The 22,815-nt window shown below is 33.6% G+C and overlaps 3 protein-coding genes across 14 annotated transcripts in view; 1 reads left to right on the top strand and 2 right to left on the bottom strand.

Moving 5' to 3' along the window:
* Positions 1-22,815, top strand: part of LOC140756121 (adenylate cyclase type 2) — a 161,146-nt gene that overhangs the window by 67,820 nt on the left and 70,511 nt on the right. The window lies entirely within an intron of this gene.
* The window catches only part of LOC140756122 (uncharacterized), a 163,286-nt gene that overhangs the window by 79,065 nt on the left and 61,406 nt on the right, over positions 1-22,815 (bottom strand). The gene's annotated exons all lie outside the window — the stretch shown is intronic.
* Positions 1,422-22,815, bottom strand: part of LOC140756124 (uncharacterized) — a 50,111-nt gene continuing 28,717 nt past the window's right edge. The window contains exons 2-5 of the mRNA XM_073091561.1: positions 22,392-22,521; positions 12,403-12,536; positions 7,012-7,181; positions 1,422-3,227 (exon numbers count right to left, since the gene is read on the bottom strand). Coding sequence (XP_072947662.1) covers positions 2,651-3,227; positions 7,012-7,181; positions 12,403-12,536; positions 22,392-22,521 — 1,011 coding nt within the window. The 3' untranslated portion in view covers positions 1,422-2,650. The remainder of the gene's footprint in view (positions 3,228-7,011; positions 7,182-12,402; positions 12,537-22,391; positions 22,522-22,815) is intronic.

Here is a 22,815-nt window from a genome sequence, read left to right as displayed (position 1 = left end):
ATGTAGTGTGACACACGAGACATCTACGCACTTTTTATACGGTAGGACAGAGACTTTTGTGGTTGAAAGTTTTTTGTGAATCAAAAGGCACGGTTTTGTACCTTGGACAAAATGATTTAGGAGGCTGATATTTCTAAATATAAGAATGTGTCCCTTTTAACACTAGTGTTTTTACTCGCATATGGCTAAGGACCAGTGCTGACTGCCAGGACAGCACGACAAAATTATTTCTTTGCAAAGCTATGCTTCAATGCGTGTATAGCTCATATTAATCTTAAAAAACCTCGACCCAAAGTTAAGCAATATATCACACGTGGTTTAGAAACACGTTGCTGTCGCCAAAGTTAGCGACAGTACCTTAAATCTAAATTCTGTACGTTATTCTTGTGAAACTTTTGTAATAATGTAGCGTGTAGGAATATTTCAAAGGAATATTACCTTTCAATAAGTCACCTGACTTTATATACTTTATTTCCATTAAGTTTAGATTTAGGTTCTATATTTCCGAAGGGTGTCCATGCCTGTAGACTAAGTCTACCCTGCAAGATTGGGATAGCTTGAAAAATAAAGGAACAAAGAGTTTCTTTATTAATACTCTAGATACTATATTTGTATTTAAGTACCTACGGTATTTAGTACGATTAAATGTCTGTCAGGTATATTTTTCATATACTTAAAGTATGCTGAATTCGATTTTAATTCACATTTAAAATTATTGCTTCAACTATTGACAAAACATCCATATTAGTTGCAGTTGCAATGGCTTGCTAGGTGAATCTCAAATGTATATTACTAAATAATAATTAGCAAAAGTATTGACTTGAAATTTCCCCTATTTATATTATGTCCGTTATCTAGCAAACTCATGGTAGTCCTACACAAAGTTAATCACACGCAGTAAGCCTCTTTTGCCTTTGAAACGTTGCAGTATGTGGCTCACGTGCCGCTCGTCAACTCGGAATACTTGATTAAAGGTTAACTTTATACCCGTTTAATTCGATACTCTTGTTAAATTCATAGCGTGTAAGTGTAGACAATTATTCGGCTTTGGCTTTGTTTACTTTGTGTATATCAGTAATACCTTTTTGAGGATAGGAACAGTACCCTTAGTAAGAGTTTTTACGTCCTTGCAAAAATAGACTGTTTTTGTATTTGTTTACGTATTTGCCCATACATTTCCAATTAGCGCCCCTAGCGGACTGTATCAGAACTGATTGGAAATAGCAGTGGTCTGTGTGAGTTGGTTTGAAACATGTCAGCTTTGTTCTCAGGGGTAGCTGGCTGACCTCAGGTGAGAATTCGGCTGTCCCTGGGCCACTTACCATCAGGTGGACTCCATGCTCGTGTGCTATTCTTATAATATATAAGATTTGTAACAATAACTGGTAATGCCAGAGGCAGTAAATAAATAAAATACAAGCTGACTATATCACTAGTTTATTTTGGAATTAATCTTAAATATAATTACAAATAACTATTTATTAAGGCTACGTCAGTCACATTTGGCCGCGATTGCAATATAATCATGAACACAACTATTTCTAAAACATTTGACAATTACTTTTAAAAATCCAATAATATAAAATAATTTGTGATAAATATTTGCTGTAAGATAATAAACTGGTTATCGTAATAAAATACCGGAACGAATGGACAAATGACAATTTGGATTAAATTAAAATTAAATGCGGTGTTTTTGTATAAGCATGAAGTGCAACAAATCTCAAATCAGTCATTCACCTGCGGACGGAATGTCAGACATATATAATCTGGTTCAATAAAGATTGTAATGTAAAATAGCGGAGTTTCTTTGTCTCATTGTAATTCAAAGATATTTTTATCCACCTCTCAATCGTTATGTTTAATGACTGAGAGTAAAACAAAAGTCGTAATTTTGAAATACAATCCTTATTAAATCAAATTATAATTATTCTACGGAATATCTTTGACGCACTAGAGCAGTACTCAATGAGGCGATATGCACCAATTCAAAAGTTTCAGTTCCCTATATTGTTTATAGGGCAACTTTTTTCGTATGAAATTCAACCTACATTTATCTAATAACTGGTAAACATTTCTATTTCATTTTATTTTACATATTAAAATCAGAGATATTTGATATGCGTACATTGGATTGTGTTGTACATTAAATAAATACCTAAATTATTCTTCTCATTTAAGGTATACCCACACTACGACGCGCTTGTCAAAGTAGTTGACTTCGTTGCAACGAGAGAACTGAAGTTAGAAAACCTCGTAATTTAATTCAGTGGCTATATATAAAAAAGTGTAATACCCAGTTCAATGTAACAATATTATCATTTTTATGAAATCGTGGTGTGGACGTAGCTTAAGGCTTAATATTATCTTTGAATTGCGATTGGTGTCGCGTGAAAGTTGTATTTGCCGAGGTCGGTTTTACAGGAGTTAGAAAAAAACGAATTACAAATATAACAAAGGATTAGGTGGATTCGGCCTAGCGCCCATTTTTACATACACACAACAAAATCTCACATCGATCACACTCTTTCGTTGAATATTCAATTGAGCTTACATATAAAATACACCACTGTAGTTCAGCGTCTAATATCACATTTATACAATAGTTGCGTAATTTCAGTCAAAGGTATACTGATTAGGACACCGAAACTCATGACTCCGCGAACTCTTTTCTATTCTGTTCGCTGTCCGATTTGCCGATATTAACATGTATAGTTATTGCTTCATCGTTCTCAGATTTCATTATTATGTCATTCCATTGGACCTCTGCTTTCTTGCTATACGTTTCGTTTTCTATTAAAATAGCTGATTTGGTACAAAGAGCTTTGCTTTGGAACTCGATTAGAGCGCAGTAGTCACTCTTTCTTGTCTCTGATTTGACATCGGCGATGTAGCCTAGCTTCCTCCTCATCACTTCGACTTTGACGTGATAGTTGTAGATGCACACCTTGATAATGAAGGCGCTCTTCTGATACAGAAGTATTATCTTGTATTTCGTTCTGCAGCATGCAGTCTTCTTCAGTTTGGTTTGGAAGTTCTCTATTAAGATCTTGATCTTTTGCGAGTAGACTGCAATGATATTGTGGGTAGACTGTAAGTGAGCTGACAGTTCCTCGAAGGCGACTGAACAGCAAGAAGGCGTGATGGGGCAGATCATTGTATCGTATTTACAATCTTCCTCGTGCTTCGCTCTCGTGTTAGCGGTCAACAGTTCTGTGCAGCCTCGTCTGTGAACAAATAAAGATACTTGCTATTATTCTGACACATATTCTTTGACATGTAATTTGCTTTTTGTTCATGTAGCAAATCTTTAACCAAAGTTAATTAAATATTTTTTGTGGGACTTTCAAGCGACCTTTACTTTTTGTGAGATCTTTTTGTTTTACTATTTAACTGCTCAGTACTAGTTAATTGTCCTCAATAAAAATTTAATAGATTAGGTACGTACATAATTTAAAATATATATTTCAATTATAATTTACGTCAGTCTTATAATGACATTACAGTTATTTGTGAATCCAATTTAGCTAAAGGTTTTTAAGGGCAAATAAAGATTAAGTTATCAAAGTTATTAAAGTGTTTACGTCTTTGAGGAGTAGTTTATTACTATGTGTTTAATTATATTAAAGTATGCTCAGATGTGCCATTATTTTCCTTATTGCTCTAGGTTGAGTCTGTACGATATATTATTATTATATTTTATAATGTTCTTGCACTTTAAGATTATATTACAAGTCATTAATGAGGTAGACGTACACTAGGTTGAAATTAAAGTTCTTAAAAGTCAAGCAGCTTCAGCTTCAACTTCAATTAACATTTTGTCATAAATATTGTAGAAAACGATATACTATGAAGTCTGGAAATGAAATAGTATTATTTATGTCAAAACAAGATCGAATGATATTCACTGTAAGATAGAAACCATAAAAATTGATTTTTCCTCTATTTTAAGTAGAGTACTAAGCTGCTTATAGGCGCCAACTGAATATAAAAGATCTAGACAAATACGGCCTATAAACCACCTAAGCCAATCTCCATTTTACGATTTATTTGCTCGAGACCAAATTTTATTGGACAAACAAAAAGACCCCAGTACCAACGCTGAAAAACTCTTTTATGGGTGATTTACGACCACAAGTCATAAAGCTCAATCAGGGGATTGAGGTAATGGGATTGGCGGCACCTAATGTTTTGAGTGAATTCTTATTAATTTTCTAAAGAAGCTATTGTTGATGGTTGAAGTAGATAACCCTATTGATACGAGGAAAATATATATTTCTGCAATAGGTGTCGTATGATTTATGACGTATTTTGCGTTAAATATAATGCCAAAATAAATTTAGTGGAGGAATATAAATAAACTATAGACAATTTTTGTGGCAAATTGAGATACCAAGACTGATGATTCTCGCTTTTATTTAGGTAAAGTCACCTAATGCCGAGGGGTTCTGAAATTGGCACCATATTCCGTGGTATTTACAAAAACGGCTTTTATAAACTATTTACCAACTCATTTTTAATAAAAGGTATGTTATTTAATAGAGAATTTATCACTCTATTGTCATATGGCTATCGTATTAGTATTATGTGTTTGGTTTTTTAAATAATCGCAAAGTTTTGCATTAGCATCTCCATCAAACGTATGCTTCATACATTTTGGGCCTTTTGCACGTGAATGTCACGATTTATCAAATAGTTTTTTTTTCAATAAATTTGCATGTGTGTGATAGTGTTTCGATGAAAACATTATATTGATTATATGTGGAATCGATAACAATTAAATATTGTGCTTATTTCTTAACAGATAAGATTAAAAATAAGTTTAAAAATACAGCGGCATTAGGTGCCAATTATTTTGGGCCGTCCCTTAAACCGAGGTATACCACGGAATAGCAATTTCATAGAGTTGTTTTTAATTTCAATTTTTGTAGTTGTTTTTATGAATAAGCACGTCTTGCTTCGATTTTGACAAGTTTAATACTCAATTAATATCGAAATCATTTTCCGTGATACTGCATTGTACTGCATTACCTAATTATATAGTATCAAAGATGACCTATCTATGTACTTTCCTAATTTCTTCTATGGTACAACTAAGGAGAGAAAATGAAGTTCATTCGGATATGGATGTAATATTGAACAAGTATTGTATATTATTATGTACATATTTTAATAAAGCATCTTTCTGCCTCTTAATTGTGTAAAAGTCTTTTATTATTTAATAATCGGAATTTGGAAACGTGATTTTTGGTTATGAAACGCTATTCCGATGTATATAAGTCGGAATTAGGTTATATGGGCACATTAATCCGCGGCATAAGCGCAAAATACTATACAGGGTGTTTAAAGTTTTATCGGTTTTTAAGAATATTTCTATTGTTTGTATTAGTAATCCTAATGAATAAAGAATTAATATTGTAATACGATTTTAATATATATTTAAATAAGTTTTAGAACATTTTATGACGTTTTCATTTGATTAAATTACTTAAAACGAAATAATTCTACAAACCTCATGACGATATTCCATATTATTATTATTTCTGGTGTACGATAATAAACCCTAGTATTATGTACATGAAGAAGAATGTCCAAAATTGTATTGCAGATGCACGAATTGACTGCAGTTTAAAAAAAATACATGATATACATTAGTAAAATTAACCAGTCAAGAAACTATACTGTAAAAAAGTTTTATTTCGGCAGCTTCCCTTTAATCATAGTTAATAACACTTTTAATAAAGCTACTATTTAACTAATAAAAAAAAATCGAAATTGATACTAAATTGGATAAATAACAATTATTTTTATACACCATGTAGCAGTCGTTCTATCTCTTTCACTCCCTTATTTTGTATACTCGGAATTAAGAACCAAATACATCGGAATAAGGATTTTTACATCGGAATTAGGGTTTTCTGACTTGGTTCATAATTATTTAAAATACACATTTAAATCAATATTTCATCGTAAAATGTCGGGTCTATTTTAAGAGTACAGATAATAAAGCTTCTGATAAAATTATCTAATTCCTTATTAAGCCGTAGCAAATGCTTAATATCTGACGCTCTTTCTAGTTTTGGTGAAAATACCGCGGAAATAGGTGACTTTACCTTTGATATAACACAGTAAGGAGGCTATAGTGCTTTCTCACTACATTTATCATCATAACGACGCACACAACGATTTAAGGCACGTCATATTCACTTCCTACCTAATAAGAATTTGATTTTGTCAGAGCCTAGAGAAAGTAAATTTAACAAAGGAAACAGGCGCGAAGAGAAATTGTGACTCATAATTTTATTAGCAGATCCTTAATTGGCTTAATCACGTTGAATGAAATTGAAGTGTGCTGATACAGTAGGTTAATTTCACTATGCGTCACATGATGCCATGGGTGATTGTATTGATTTCACTAAACTCTCTAACTTAATAGGTACAAGCAATAATATTTTGATAACAGTTAATTAGTCTACAATGATATACACAATACAATAGATAAAATACATCAAAAATAAAATAATAAGGTATATAGATAAAACCAGCGATTACAAAACAAAGAAAAATATAAATGGTGGTATAATATACGAGTAGTAATATTAAGATTATAATTGAGTAGGTATGACATTTAATAGGAATATGAATTTATTACTTCAAATTAATGCGAAACATAAATGTATTTTGAGGTCATAATAAATAACCTTAACAATGTCATATTTCACATATTTATGTTTGCAGTTAAATATTTGTATTCAGTGAATATTCTTTTAGTTTAGATTATTATAAACTTTGATTGAAAAATAAAGCAGAGTCATGGCTATTGAAAGAAAGAAAACATGTATTATTTCAGTCTCGTTTTGCTTGAAGCACTGAACCTATGATTAATAAGAGATTGAAAGGATCTAGTGAATGAAGGTATTAGATCGTACTAATTCACAGAAGCTCTTATTAAATCTTATTTCAGGATAAAGCTTAGATTCTCTAAGGTTTTGTCATTTTCTCGAATCTTACCTGTAATTCCTGCACGGTAACATGAGATCGTTGATTAGCCGCTGCAGCGCTAGGCAGGGTGTCGCCGGCGCTCGCAGACTCCCGCGGCACCACGCACATCTGGACATGCGCCGGGAACACCGACCGCACCAGACACCACCGCACCAGGGACACACGCAGGGACCACAACACTGGAAAGAATAATTCCTGTGTCAGCATCAATAGTTTACAAATTACATACTAATTGTCATTATGGTAGAATCTAACATAGTTGGAATCTGAAAGTACCATTGCCATAACACAGTTGGCCACACTTATTTGTGTTTTAACAACAGTGCAAATCGCGGCTTTGAAGGTCAAAATGAGGAAGAGATAAGGATAAGATATAAGATAGGTGACTTGGAAGTCAGTCTTCAGTGGTCACATACTTGACGAACGGTTCAAATATTATTGGGGGTGGATGGAAAATGTTCAAGGCCGGCCTGATCACATACCATCAAGAGGACTACATAGTTCATAGGTCATATTATGCTAGAAGATAGCGGGTTGGAAGAATTTACACATGTTAAAGAAAATTAAGAATTTTCATACATCTCTGAAAGGTTTTATTGCAATGTTTATTTTCATAATTAAAGCAGCACCAGGTGCTAATTAATTGTGACTGTGATTTTGATTATTTATTACTTTAAGGTTTATTTAGGACTATTTGAATTTACTTACAACCCATCATATATCATACTACATGATAATCATACATGTAAGAGGTATAGCAATAAAGACGGTTATGTAATATTTGTTTATCATATCATCTTACTCGATTGAAATTGGTGTTGTTGAGTCTATTTTGTGTTGTGATTAAGTGTTTAGTTTGATAAGACAGTCATATCTTACTGGCGCTTATAGATATCTGAGATTGTGTGACAAACAATACCGCAGTCATTGAATGGATGACCGCTGGTGGCACTGTCTAAGTGCCCTTGGTTAAGGAGCTTTGTAGTTTGGCATTAATTTGTCTATAAGTAATACAGACAAAAAAAAATGTAAGACAATAGCAGCGATAGCCTAGTGGTTTAGAACCTCTGCCTCTTGATAGGGTCCGAGGTTCAAATCACCTCTGATTTTTCAACGTTATGTGCGTATTAGAAATTAATTATCACTTGCTTACACGGTGAAGGAAAACATCGTGAGGAAACCTGCATACCTGAGAAATCAAGTTTACAAAGATATGTGAAGTCCACCAATACGCACTTGGCCAGTGCGGTGGTCTATGCCCTAATCCTTCTCATTATGAGAGGAGACCAGTACCCGGCAGCGGGACAATGATGGGTTGATGATGATGAATATGTAAGGCCATGCCTCACCTATTTACGAGGTATCATTATTTTGCCGTAGAATCAGATTCTTTAATCTAAAAAGAATTGATGTTTACTTTTTAATCCAGTATGTTTAATATAATAACACATTTAATTATTTTAATATATCCCAGCTTTGCACGTTCATTTCGAGTGCGCGACAAAAAGTTATTTATCGAGATTAGCAATTATTTAAAAACGTTGTTTTAAATTTTACATAAAAACCTTTTTAAATAATCATCAAATATAAAATTTATAAAATGAAAACAGTCGTACTCAATTATCTCAGATTATGTTTTTAATTCGTTTTTGTTAACTTAAAGACAAAATGTATTAAATAAATTTTAACCAGTCCCCAATTAGGATTACTTCAATTTTCGTAATAAATATACTGCCCGCGATTTCGAGTTGAAAATTGCTGCGATAAATAATTTTATTGTTTCCCGTTACAAGTTTCACCCAGTTTAAGCGCTCGAGTTTAAATGCAAAGGAAATATTGCAGTATCAAAATTGTGTTAGCACTTTCCTTCGTACCAAACTTCGCGGTGGAATTTCCCAGTTTCTCCCAGTCTCGCTGTAGTCGGTACGTAGTTAAACTTGAATAACTATTATGAACTGCTATTAATCCAACTTGGGTGGTATGATAGACGCAAGTTTTCGAGCTTGTATCGTTCGAGCACGCTCAGGCGTTGTTATAATAGGATGAATTCCAGCCTTTGTACGGGTAAATTCTGTTTAAAATTTTAGAGAGGATTTTGGAACGTTCGTGCGGGAATTATTTTCATTATAAACATGGATTTTAAAATTGTCGTTTAAGAATTTGTTGTAAAAGATAACATTTCGTATCATCATTGAACATGGGATCTTATAAAACATAATTAAAGTAAAGACCTTATATACTAGTTTTGAATGTTATATTTCAATAAGTAGCTTACTATTCATTGAGTGATTAAAATTGAATCATAAGTGCAACTCTGAACTGAAATGATTATATGCATAAAGGCTGAAATCTGAAAATACATATTTTAAATATGGCTTTATCATGTCTAATCTTGTTTTAATAATTATTAAAGACAGTTTGACACTAATTTTGTGATATAATAAATATTAACTTATAGCAGACTCATTAAATATTATATTAACTCAACATTCGCTGAAGTTACTCGCACACACATGTTGCTTAGAGTTATAATGTGTAACACCTGTTACCTCTAAGTTTGTGTTTTAAGTTCAGTTTAAGTGTGCAAGTTTTCAGAAACTCGGTTTTGCTTGTACTATGTCCATGGTATTAAACTAGCAGTGATAGCCATGTGGTTTGAAATTCGCCCTCTTAACCGGGAGGTCTGAGGTTCGAATCCGGGGACGTATCTATGGTTAATGTGGGGTAAATTAACAGCAAGGTGGGTGAAATTTACCAAGCACTTGGATAGCGTATTGCGCTATGACCTAAATCGCTGTTACTCTCAGAAGAGACAGCTCAGCAGTGGAAAAATAAACGGTTGACGACGACGTAGAAAGTATATTGACCCAGGTAGACAAAACCGCATTAAAAACAGGTTTAGAAGTCTCAGTCATCCTAAACTCATATCTACCAGAATTTAGACACATAATTATAAAAATGTTTAAAAGCAGTATGCAATTCTCTATTGTCATACCATATAATAATACACTATTGACCACATAAGTACAATTAATTTGATTTTCAGTGTCCTTAAATTTAAGCTTCGCATAATACCTGCATTGTTACATATGAATAATTCATATTCAGCTAAAATATTCGACATAACAATTGTGGTCTGTATTGTCAGAGGTAATGCCAGGAATTAAATCTGCTTAATACTCTCTGCACACGCTTTGTAAGCTCGTTTGTTTCAGTTTCAGTATTTTAAAACTACTCGTAACATACACATGGTAACTAATTCTAAGTACTTAAGAACTTTAAATATTCTCCTTACTCTTGCAAGCAAAAGCTTAAAGCTTGCGCTTTGCGAAGCGCTTGACTGGACCGTTATATGTACTCGTATCTGTCTGACATGGTTCCGGGTTCAATCCCCGGTCAGGTAGAAATTTTAATTTCTGTTTTGCGTTTGGATGTGCGTACTAATAGCTTCAACTAAGCAAGCTAGAATTCTTTGTTATGTATGGAATGGATAAACGAAAAGAGGAGTATATAGTAGATAGCCCGCGTAAAACTGCTAGTCCGGTCTAAATATAGAAATGAATTGCGTCGCCATAGCAAATTGTATGACTACACCTGCTCGCAACAACTTCAGAGCGGACTATACACAAACACCCATATCTGGAACGAAATCACAATTCCTCATGTTTGACTGGTCGGGGATCGAATCTGGGCCTGCGTGTCAAATTTGTATGGTGATCGCTACATGACGCGAGTCATCAATATGTTAACGGCCATGAACGTTGGTTCTCGTTTTCAATAATACTACTGATTATTATAATTATATGTCCATTAAAAGTCTCACTCTAATTATGTCAATTAAAATGTCTAGTTTATAGTTGAACTTTGTTGTTGGTTCTATACGACAAAATACTGTAGTTTTATTAACAAGAAACCTGTATATGCCGTTACGCGTATTTACTTCCTAAATTAGTCCTGTTTTTTATCAAAAATTAAGCAAAGAATTGCGTCAAATGTTTTGAAAACAAGATTTTGTTTAATATTTAATTATTCGTCACGTGTATGTGTTTGGCGTTTCCATAATTTATACAAATTAATTAAAATTGATGGGTTTTATTTAGAATCATTTTTAATTCATATTCATCATTTATTTATTGATTAAATTTGATGATAAAATTCAATTAGAGAGTGTGGCATGATATGGTAAAAATTCTATACTATCTATAGTAATAGTAAATAAAAATACTTTAGTATTAATGTACACTACAGAAATTCCGGTTAAATAAAGCAGTAGGGAAACCCTTAGCGCCACTGAGAAAACAGTTTGGGTCTGCGACAAAAACGTGCAGGTACAGATTCGCTACCTATGTTCCTAGAAACTTAAACGGATATAATATATCGCTGTTTACCAACTGGTATTATAATTAAATATGTAAATATCAATAGCAAAATTAGACGAATCAAACGACACCTTATATTGCACACATAGATTAGAAGAACAATACACATAGAAATTGACATAGAACGATCGTGCCCTGAACCTCACCTTCAACACAGGGACAAGGCATGCCAAAGAGTGAGACATATACAAAAAATAAACATAAAAAATAGTAGAACCAACAAGATGGAATAGATAATAAACGTAAATTAGTTTATACGCCATTACCATCACAACCTGCGTTATTATCCAATTAAGTATTTATGCAAGTAAACTGGCTCGTCAAGTGTTTCGCAATTCAAGTGATGGAGTTGCATAAATTGTTGTTTTATCTTCAAGATTATCATTGTAAGAAGATACTGCTCTTTGGCAGTGATAGCCTAGTGGTTAAGAAACTCGGCCTCTCGATCGAGGGGTCCGAGGTTCAAATCGCACCTCTGATTTTTTCGACGTTATGTGCGTATTAGAAATTAATTATCACTTGCTAAAACGGTGAAGGAAAACATCGTGAGGAAACCTGCATACCTGAGAGATTTATAAAAAAAAATCTCAAAGGTATGTGAAGTCTACCAATACGCACTTGGCTAGCACGGTGAACTATGGCCTAATCCTTCTTATTATGAGAGGAGACCCGTGCCCAGCAGTGGGACAGTAATGGGTTGCTGATGACTGCTCTTTGGTAATTTGATTTTATTTTGTAATTAGACTAATATTTACGCTAAAAATATATTGATTATTATTAATATCGGGCGTAAATGATACAGTTGTAAAGAAATCAGTCGTCATTAACGCATTATTGTCCTCCTAAAGCTGGGTACGGGTCTTTCTCAGAGAAATAAGGGTTCCTGCCACGCTGCCTAATTGCTTAATGATAGACTTAACAGAATCTTAATAAGTTTGTTGAGAATTCTTAAGCGTGTATGTTTAGTATAGTACACATCAGGTACAACTATAAAGTAAGGTTTGTGGTTAAGTCTTATTACCTGTAAAGGCTCCAAGCATATGCTGCATTCTGAGAACCTGGATAGCACCTCATCGCAGTTCGGGCACGAACACTGAGCAGTGTGGCCTTCCTCTGCTGTGTCTATCGGTGGCTCCACTATCGGCAGGGATTTATCTGCAAATAAAATACGAATTAGACTTTTGTATACTCGCATATACTCGTGTGTGTTCTGTAGATGTGAAGTGATCTGCAAAGTTAAGTAACGTCGGACGCGGTTGGAAGTTGGATTATTAGTTACGAGTTTCGATATCACTGCTGGTGGCTAAGTTTTACGCTTGTTTCCCTGTGGCGTGGGATGGCACGACAGCTATCAGTTGCTATTATTATTCGGTTGTTCAAACATAAGGTACACAAAGTAAAACTTGTCGGAGGCGTTGTGTGGTTGGAAAACAGCAGAATAGTTCTGAAACCAATCATAATGCTGTTATCTCTGAAAAACCTGTAATTTGAAGTTTACATTGTCTAGCTTTGTTCCATTCTCCTTATAGTTCGGATTTCTCTCTCGGATTCTCTATTATAGACGCAAAGGATCCAGACTCATACCCTTAATCAAAATTCGTTTGAACTACATTTATTTTTATTTCATTTTGCTGGTTTCTATAAATAAGGAGCATACTACACTATGGTGCTCCATTGCGAATTGGTAAAACCGAATACATAACAACCAAAATAGTTCATGTTGTGTCTCCTTAAATGGTTGTAACTTGGACAACACTACTTTTAAAACACAAACATTCCAGTCATAAAGTAAACAAAGTACGTCGTGTACATAACAGGTAAATGAATACTCGTTAATATTACATAGCCGTATTGAGACCAAGGCCGCGACATACTGTTGCAAAAAATGTAGGATTACTCGACACTAACGTGAAATACGCGATTAAGTTTAGAACGTGACTTTGTGGTCTTTTTCCTTTTTTACAATATTTTTTACTGATATTTAATTTACTTTTGTTAATATATATGGATGTGTTTGAACGAGTTAAACCCAACCATGCCGAAATTTCGCAAAGGTACACGATCCGAAATCAAGCTGAAATTTTGCATGCACCTTTGGTTTGGATAACATTGTATGATTAGCTTAGTAATGTCATTTTAAATCCAATTAGTCTGACATCAAATAAAATAGTTTTTTGAGATAAATACCCAAAAAGCATGTTTTAAAAATTAAATTTATTCTTTACTTGCAGGTATATATAGGTACATAACTGAAACCTTACGACTAAAATTTTTATCAAGTCTCAATTAACTGAATGAGTAGAAATTTGGGATACTTATTTTGATGACAATAATATGATATGTACAGCTAATCAGGAGACAGAGACGTATTATATTATTATAATACCCTCAATGAAACAAAAAATCGTGTCGTGTTAGGGGTGTTAAATTATTTGTTAAATTCATTCCTAGATTGTATTTGAGGTCCATAGATTGATCTGATATTTCGTTTTAGTCAAATAAAACTTGCCTAAAAATATACGCGACGTATAGATAACTTAAAGAAGTTAATATACAAAGGTATGTCAGTCCAAAATGTACGTAAAATTAGTGTCTCTTTTAAATTATTTCGTTTCTATTTCTTGTCTTGAAACTTTATTTGCATTAAGCAGACGGAATTTACGTTATCAATAATAAGCAGGCCATGGTTGTTCAAAAACGACCTTAGATAGTTTGTCTAACCTTGCTACCCTGAAACATACCGTTTTATTAACGTTTTGTCCCAGAGGGAGTAGTTATAATGCTTTTTTATGGTATGGTATGTTGTCAACATTACCTTAAAGTCCACTACAAGCACTTTAGAGAATATTTTTTAGATTTCTTAGGCGGGTAGGTGTCCCCATGTAGTTTTTCTTAACCGTGATAATAATAATTATAATCGAATCCGGACCAACCAAATACCAAAAGTGCCTGGGAATAAAAACTTTGGACCCCCATTGAGAGGCAGTTTCTACCACTAAGTAAGATATCTACAAAACTGAAATAGGTGAATATTACTATTTCGTACAGGTAACGTTTATTCAAGACATTATCCGGATAATTTTCGGAGGTTTAATGCTCTACTTTAGAAAGTTGAAAAGGTTGAGGTCACTAGGATCTTTAAAAGGACCTTTTAGCAGATTTCAGAGTATGAAAAGCATTACACAATTTAAGAACAAACAAAGCCGCTTTAAGCTCCAAAGTATCAATCAATATGAAGTCTGAATTCCTGTTATAAGTATTGTGCCTGTCTGCTTGTTTTATAGCTGCTTGCCGTAGAATTTCCCAGGTTTGTATCTTGGTCAGGGCAAATTCCAGTGAAATTCATATATTATTATATAGCCGATATTATCGCTTAAAGGCGTTGGGAACTAGTTTGAAGCAATTTACGGATGATAAGATTGTAATGACATATTGACATAATATGCTAAATAAAGATTATAATGATTGATATCATGCAACAGATACGACGATTTTACGTGATATACATATTGACTATTGTACTCTTATAAGAGATATAGAGATTTATATAGAGACATTTTAATTAAACTTTATAATGATCATAACCAAGGATAATGTTTTGGATTGGAGTTTCTTAACATACATATACAATGTAAAAAACTGGATTTCGGTATATCAACGCCACTGGTAATTTAAGCAGAAATTTAAACACGTGAACCGCCATAATCATCATCATCCATTATCCCACAAATTGGCTTACTGCTGGTTACGGTCTCCTTTCAGAATATGAATACTAAGCCATAGTATACAACCGCAATATCCATAATGAAATAAATCGGTTCCCGTTTATCCTCTTATCTATAAACGACAGCCGGTTCCTCTATAACCGCACCCGATCCGTGTTTATCAGAACCTGTTCTTTCGCCACCTGACACGGTTAGCCGCGGCCGGATTATGTAAACGGTTACGTTGTTGCCGTCTCTCCGACTTAACCATATGTTAATGTGTTATGTTAATGTTCTATTCGGGAGTATTGACTAATTGCGATCGTAAGGTCATGAGGCCACGAGGTCATGAACAACTGGAGTAATTGTTGTAAATTTGAAAAATAATACAAGTATATTTTTTCGTTTAATGAAGTCGATGTCGTTTTCGTAGAGTTTGAAGGATATGTAAGTAATTGGTATTGTTTTGTAAATAATATCATGTGGTTGTTCCATCTTGTCGTTGATGCCTACTTGTGTTTTGAAAGAGATATCTTTGGACTCTTGTTTTCTGATAAAGGAAAAAATGACTTTCTTATTTAGCGTTCCAGTATTTATTACTACGACTAGAATAAAATTAGCTCTACTCGGAATTTTGCAAGTTGTGGAAATAATAATATTAAGTGGAATGTTTCCTGTTCGAGTTAGATATTTATTGAACGATGTCTTTTTATACTACTACTAGTACTAAGTTGCCTTTATGGTAAGTATGAACATTGTAACATACAATAAAACTTTATTGAGCAAAGTGTCGTATTATTTATCATGGATACGGCAATAGAGTATAAACTCGCGGGATTTCTAAGGAGGTAGATAGTACTTGTAGGAAATCTTTGCTGTAAAGATATTATTTATGTCCGTAAAGACGCAAGAGGAATCGTAAAAATGCTACATTGGTATATACTCGTAAGACGGTAAAATTTACTCTCGCTATGGTAATATCTTGAAATAAAATCTCAGAATATTTATTAGGCACTCGCTTCAAAATTAGGTAATAATGCTTCTTATTATTTAAAAGACTATAAAATACGCTTATCTATTTAGAGTATTTTGTAGTTAAATATTCAGATAAAACGATAAGTATCTTGTGAAAAAAATGCTTATCGTAATAAATATCATCAAAGCCTTTTTGACTGAGACAAAGTAAAATTATTTTTATAAAAACATGTTTAATATAAATTAATGAAAGTAATGTTATTTTATCGAATTTCAGTTTAAAAGCGGGAATTAAATTCAAAAAAATATTTTTAAAAATTTGCACCGTTATTCGAACGGAACGCATGTGATTTTTTTTATTTTTTGTACCGTTTCAAACCAGCTTTTATGAGTAGAGACAATTTAAATCCCATTTCACACTTAAATCCGTTGCGGCACGTTCCAATTACAAAAACCAGTAACATTTTGGCCATCGTTCGAAATTTGTTCGCGGGATAAATAGAAACTGTAGCGAATCGTCGAAAAATGCTCTTGACACTGCAAAAAGTGAACGAGAACACAGATTAAAAATAATAACCGCGCCTATGTCAATGTTGGTTAGAAAATTCGTATTTTTACCATATAAGTTTATTACCTTATAATTCGTTTCTTCAAAACAACTGATAATTTTTTTATGTATTGCGTTAAGACAAGGGCATATGAGTTACATTTAAGAAGAAACAATGTATTCAGAAGCTTGGTTATAATGACATAATTGGCATAGTGATCGCTACTCTGGATTGGCACGCATAAACTTTCAGGTTCAACACTGGCTTCAACACACATAAATACAAAATAAGTGTGGGTCTGTGTATTTATGTACTTGTATCCAATGTGTGTATGTACCTTATATGAATGTAGAAAGTATTATTTTATGATAAGTATTTTTTCGTAGTCAGTTATTTTGATTTCAATGTACGTGTATGGGTGAAACTTGACTAAATAATAATGTAGAATTAATTACGTAATAGAAAAAAATAAATACAATAGACGGTAGTATTCTAAATACTGGTCATTGTTACTACAAAATTATACACAAGAAAGATCGAAAAAAGTACCACAAAAAGGTAAACAAAAAATATTTCACTTGCAATTAATTGGAATTCATAGCGCACTAGAATTCAGACTAATTGACTTTTCACACGAAAGTATGTATTGTAGATCTACTTCAGTATCGAGGTAATGAGGGTCGAGTGACGTCACTGTGTCACTAACCTTGGTAACGTGAAAATTGGTACAAAAAGTACATTTTTTACTTTTCCTCTTTCATTACAAATTTGATTACAGAGTATATTATTTTAAACTACATACTTTGTAGTAGTAAAGCGCTACTGTGCTTTATTAAGCGTAAGACTTTTTTTTTAAAGAGTATAAGCTAACGAGCATGTAGTCTATCTGACAGGAAATGGAAGCTGTTCATCAAAATATGTGCCCAAAATAAGGCTGGAAATCTCATGTTAGGTTTATCACAGAAGTGTTGCTATGCTTGAGAAATCAACAAAAATGGCAAGGAAAGTGTACCCTTAGCCACACCTACAATATGGAGCACAGTAGTTTAACATAAGGTCGAAATGTGTGCGGCTATAATGCTGCCGCAGTCAAACTTAGTCTTCAGCATAGCAATACATCTGTTGAATTTTGGTAGGTCCCTTCAAGTTCTATGGCCGTATGTGTATGATAAATGCCTACGAACGAATTATTCGGAGACTTCTTGATGAATTCAGTTGTGTAAATTGATGTAAACCTACAACCACATTAAGTGTAACAGTGGCTACAAAATCGTATAAAATTCTTATGACATGTGTAGGGGAACAAAGGGCGCTATCATATGTGTGAATGACACGACAATTCTGTCGCATTATCTGCAGGAAAGTCTGACACAAAGCATACGCAACTTGTCGTGATGTCACGCATAACTGTCGTATTTCCCGAGACTATGAATCACTGACCTTCTCTCAACGTGACGTAGTTCTACGTCACGGAATGTGAATCAACGGCATTTTAGCAAACGTAAGTCGAGATTTTTAGTAAAAATGTCTCATATTTTTCGTGGATGATTATTATTCATTTTAACGGTAGAGTGAATAATAATGATATAATTAATGACACTTAATGATAATTACTTTATCATAATAAAGCTATGATAGTTGGGGTGAGTGTTTTGTTAAAACGAGAGATATTGCAAATATCATTAATAAAGCCTGTAAATGTACTCCTCTTGTTTGAAAAAGCCACATTAGGTTGATTTGTAAATGAGTAGAAGTGGTATTCGTAAAATACAAACACGAATTCGAATCTCGATGCATTATAATCTCGTTTATAATGAGAAGACGGTTGTGATGTGACAATGTGAGAAGTGAATTCGCGTTTCGACAATAATCAGTTGTTTAGTGATGTCCATAAACGGCAGAGCCAACTAACCATCAGTTGTACCTTCATGCTGGTTAACTACTACTAATTAATCACAGAAAATTTACGAGAAAACTTCAAAGTTTAACGCCACCAGCACTGTCGATACGATCGATTGTCAAGATTATAAAACGATCTCACAGAATACTTCAGATAGGAGTATTTAGAGATAGCAAACAATTACGTCATTTATGACAATTTAGAACTATTCACCTGATTTCGACGTAATCTACTGAGAACGTAATTGTGATTCATTGTTTATCTAATTTTAATCTCACATGATATGTTAAGTATTAATTATGTCATTATGTTTCAAGGAAACTGATGACAATGGTATGAGACTTATTAAGTAAACATACCAAAATGTAGAGTCACTTGTGTGGAATTATTTTAGGAAACAAAGTAAAATTTGTTAAGCGTGATTCAAAGTAAATAATTTCATAATAGAAAGTTTATTTTGTCACATATTTTAAGAGTATGAGAATGATATGAATGCAACGAATCAATGATAAGAACATGAATATAGCATGATATTTACCTATTAAACATTTTCTAATATTCGTTATTTTCATCATTGTCGTCAACCCTTTAGTTATTTTATTACATATAAACTTTATTAGGTATTTAGAGCTCTTGTAAACATGGCATTTAGTTGGTTATTAGTGACAATAGCTATAGACGACTAAATCAATTGTAAATAAGATTCTAGGAGTTTGAAGGATTTCTACTTGAAGTCGGTAACATATGATTCAGATAAGACGTCACGATGGTAGAGCCAGTATGGTTCAACCGGGAAGATACCGAACTTGTCCTAATGAAATTAAGTTCTGCCTTTCGGTAGAAGGATGTGCATGTCGATTGCCAACTGAATTACATATGGGGCGACCATCTTAGCTCTTAGGAGTAGCGCTGCATCCGTGATCAACTTCAGGTAGAATCCCGTCCTATATGGATTCGGTTACAGAACAGTACCCTTAGTATGAGCTTTCACGTTTTTAAAAAAATGTCTGTTTTTGTATTTGTTTACGTATTTCCAATACATTTCAAATTAGTTCTGATATAGTCCGCTGGGTGCGCTGATTGGAAATGTATGGGCAAATGACAACAAATACAAAAACAGTCATTTTTGTAAAAACGTAAAACCACATACTAAGGGTACAGATAGAATCCTGTCCTATATGGAATTGGTTACATACATATGTAATGACTGGCAGTTACCACTTATCGGATGGACTGCACACTTGTTTCCTACTTCAATTAAAAAAGGAATGACGTCCGTTTGCTACTTACGTTGCATTAAAATCTTAGTTAAAGATACATTTTAATATGTAATGCATTAACATTACGTATTTGGCATCTTAAAAATACTTCCTAGAATAAATGAGAGCTCAGTATAAAGCCATCTACTATTCGTTCTTCAAACAATAACCATGTTAAAAGCTATTGCAATAAGGATTATTTTGCCATGCGTATAAATATTTATGTGTGTATTCACCAGTATATATTGATCTTTCATAATCATTATTGTACAGAATAGCAATGACATACATACAGACTTCCTACTTCTGTTTAAGTATTCGTAGGTCATCATTTAAATTCAAATTTTAATTGCTTTATCTTTGTTTTAAGTAAACCGTCTTGAAATATGTATTCGGTGGTAAGAAAAAAAAAGAAAGAAGATGCTTAAAGATGTTTTCGGATTCCCTGAGTCGAGGGTGCCATAGACACACAAAAATCCCAATACACGAATATACAGAAATCTAAATTTATCATTTAGGTATTTGTCTAGCCGGGGATAAAAACCCGGGACCTTCTTCTATTCACACTGGTATGTGGATCCATCCGTCATGCGGGTCGTCAAATGTAGCCAAGGTCGTGGAAATTAATGTATTTTTGTAAAAATTGCTAAAGAAAGCCTAAGCATGGAGTTTACCTACTCTCTAATTTATTTCTATGTGGGTTATTGAGTAATATACTCGTAGGGTTAGTGCCTGACGTGTGTCAAATATTTTCCCATATAAGGCTTCCGACAAAGTTTAGGAACTGATATTGTCTAATAATAAGAACTGTGATGGATGGCTTAGTGAGCCTCCTGAAGTACGCGTATAAAGCATTGAATAATTATAATGGTTCTACCAGAAGTCGAACCTAGATGCGTTTCCAGTGTTGAGAACTAAAATTATCGTATTATGTAAGTAAGTCAAGTTATTATGAATACATAAGTCACATTATACAAAAGCCGCGGGACAAAGTTATACGATTTAAAATACGTAAATTAGTAGCGACAATCGTATTGTTTATGTAACTTCATGGTGACAAAAATATGATGTATAAAACTATGATGAAGCATTCGAGGAATCCCTTGTTGGGTGATAAACGCACCCCATTGTTTCAGTTTAATTAATTCCATGACCTTACTTAGATTCTGACGTAAAGTGGAAAACCATGAAACGCTTCATTCAACGTAAGTAACTTTTATTTACGTAATGTCTCTCTTACTCATTGAGTTTATTGGGTAAATTTAACGGTGATAAGACCTTTACTGGTTTAATTTCGATGACCATTGTAAAACCTATTTCTACTTTTTTTTAAATATTTGAACCTAACGATAAAGACGTGCTACCTGATGGAAAGTAGTTAACGTCGCCTATGGACGTTTGCAACACCAGAGGAGTCGCCAATGCATCGCCGGCTTTGAAGGAGAGCTCTTTTTGCACTTTTTTTGAAGAGCTCCGTGTCATAGCGCTCCAGGAATACTTATTTCTATGCAGATGCTGCTTTTTCTAGTATTGAGGTCGTGGTAAGACAAATTTACTATTTGATACAAAATGTCCCAATGTAGTACTCAGAGGGTTGTATCTGTGGTTTATAACGTTGTTTCGGCCTCATGGAAGTTACATTTTTATTTCGAGTTAATCACAGATGTCCAATTACTGTCACATGCGTCAGTAATTGGACATATACATTTAATAAAAAGGCAAATAGGGCTAACCCTCATTCTACGAACTATTCTAATTTCTACTTAAGAACTGATTTGCCCACTATACGCATTAGTATCTCTAGGTTGAGAATTGCTTCCCATTATGGTCTACTATAATCGAAATAGCGGTGGCGGTAGCACAAAGATTCAGTCAACCGCAACGATGTAGAGTCGTAGAGTTATTAATACCAAGAAATATAAAATATAGAATCAATTTAAAATATACTTCTCAAGCACTACACGACAAGTAGTTGGGGCGAAAATTCATTTGAAAACTCTACAAAGTAGTTTTATGGTCCATAAAGAGTTTATGAAATACGTGACGACTGACTATTTGCGCGCTTAAGAATAAGCCGAGACTGATATTGAACTAGGATTTAATTAAAACATGCTCATAAAAATGTCATAAGATTTTCTCGGTTTCCTTAACTGAGTAAATAATTGTTTTTATGGGAGATGAGTTTCTTTGCGCAGAGAGGCTAGCGAGCGCTCCGGTATTATTTTTTTTGTAAAATAATCCTTGTTCTGTTTTTAGAAGACTTGCGTTTGATTTTTTATTCATTTTTATGATCAAAATCATTCTACACTTATTATTCGACTAATATATCCAGTACTTTGTCTGCGAAAGATCTCATCATACGCACGTTTTTAATAACTATCGCAATTTTTGCCAATTTTATTTCAATCGATCAGAACAGATCGAACTAGTCTTCGGCGAACGAAACTGACAGTTACCGTACCGGTATACGAGTAACATACAAAAGGTTCTTGCTTCGATCTCCAACTAGGCAGACATTAAAAATATTGATTTTTGTTTTGGGTACGGGGTACATTTTGCCTTCATAATATTCACTACATACACTAGTCTTCTAGTGTTAAGGATTTTATTTATATGTTGCTTACCTTCAATATCAACATTCTCCCCACTTGACGCATCTGATGAGTCGTCTTCAATCTTCTTCTCCGTGACAATTGTGACGCTGTTCTCGCCACAATCATTGTTTTGAGATCTCTTGTCCGTCACCGAATGGAACTGTAATCAAAGAGAATATTATATTAAAATTATGTTTTTAGAAAAATAAGAAACCAACAGTCCTGGAAAAAAGTCATTAGTGCATATAGACATCTGTACACAATTCAAAATAGAAATTAAGTCCCCACTGAGGTCAGCAGATGTTGCAAACAGATGTATTGTTACTAGAAGTCTAAGAGAGAACGCTTCATGTATGTTCATAATAATTGTTATTGGTACTCCAATATAGATTGCTAGAGGTATGTATTGGTTAGCATGTGTGGTTACCATATGTCGAATACTATTTTCGAACCG

Source organism: Epargyreus clarus, unplaced genomic scaffold (genome assembly GCF_041222505.1).
Source record: "Epargyreus clarus isolate Ecla_fem2 unplaced genomic scaffold, WU_Ecla_fem_2.2 ptg000034l, whole genome shotgun sequence".
NCBI lineage: Eukaryota > Metazoa > Arthropoda > Insecta > Lepidoptera > Hesperiidae > Epargyreus > Epargyreus clarus.
Note: the sequence above shows the minus strand (reverse complement) of the source record. Positions and strands in the feature narration are given on the sequence as shown.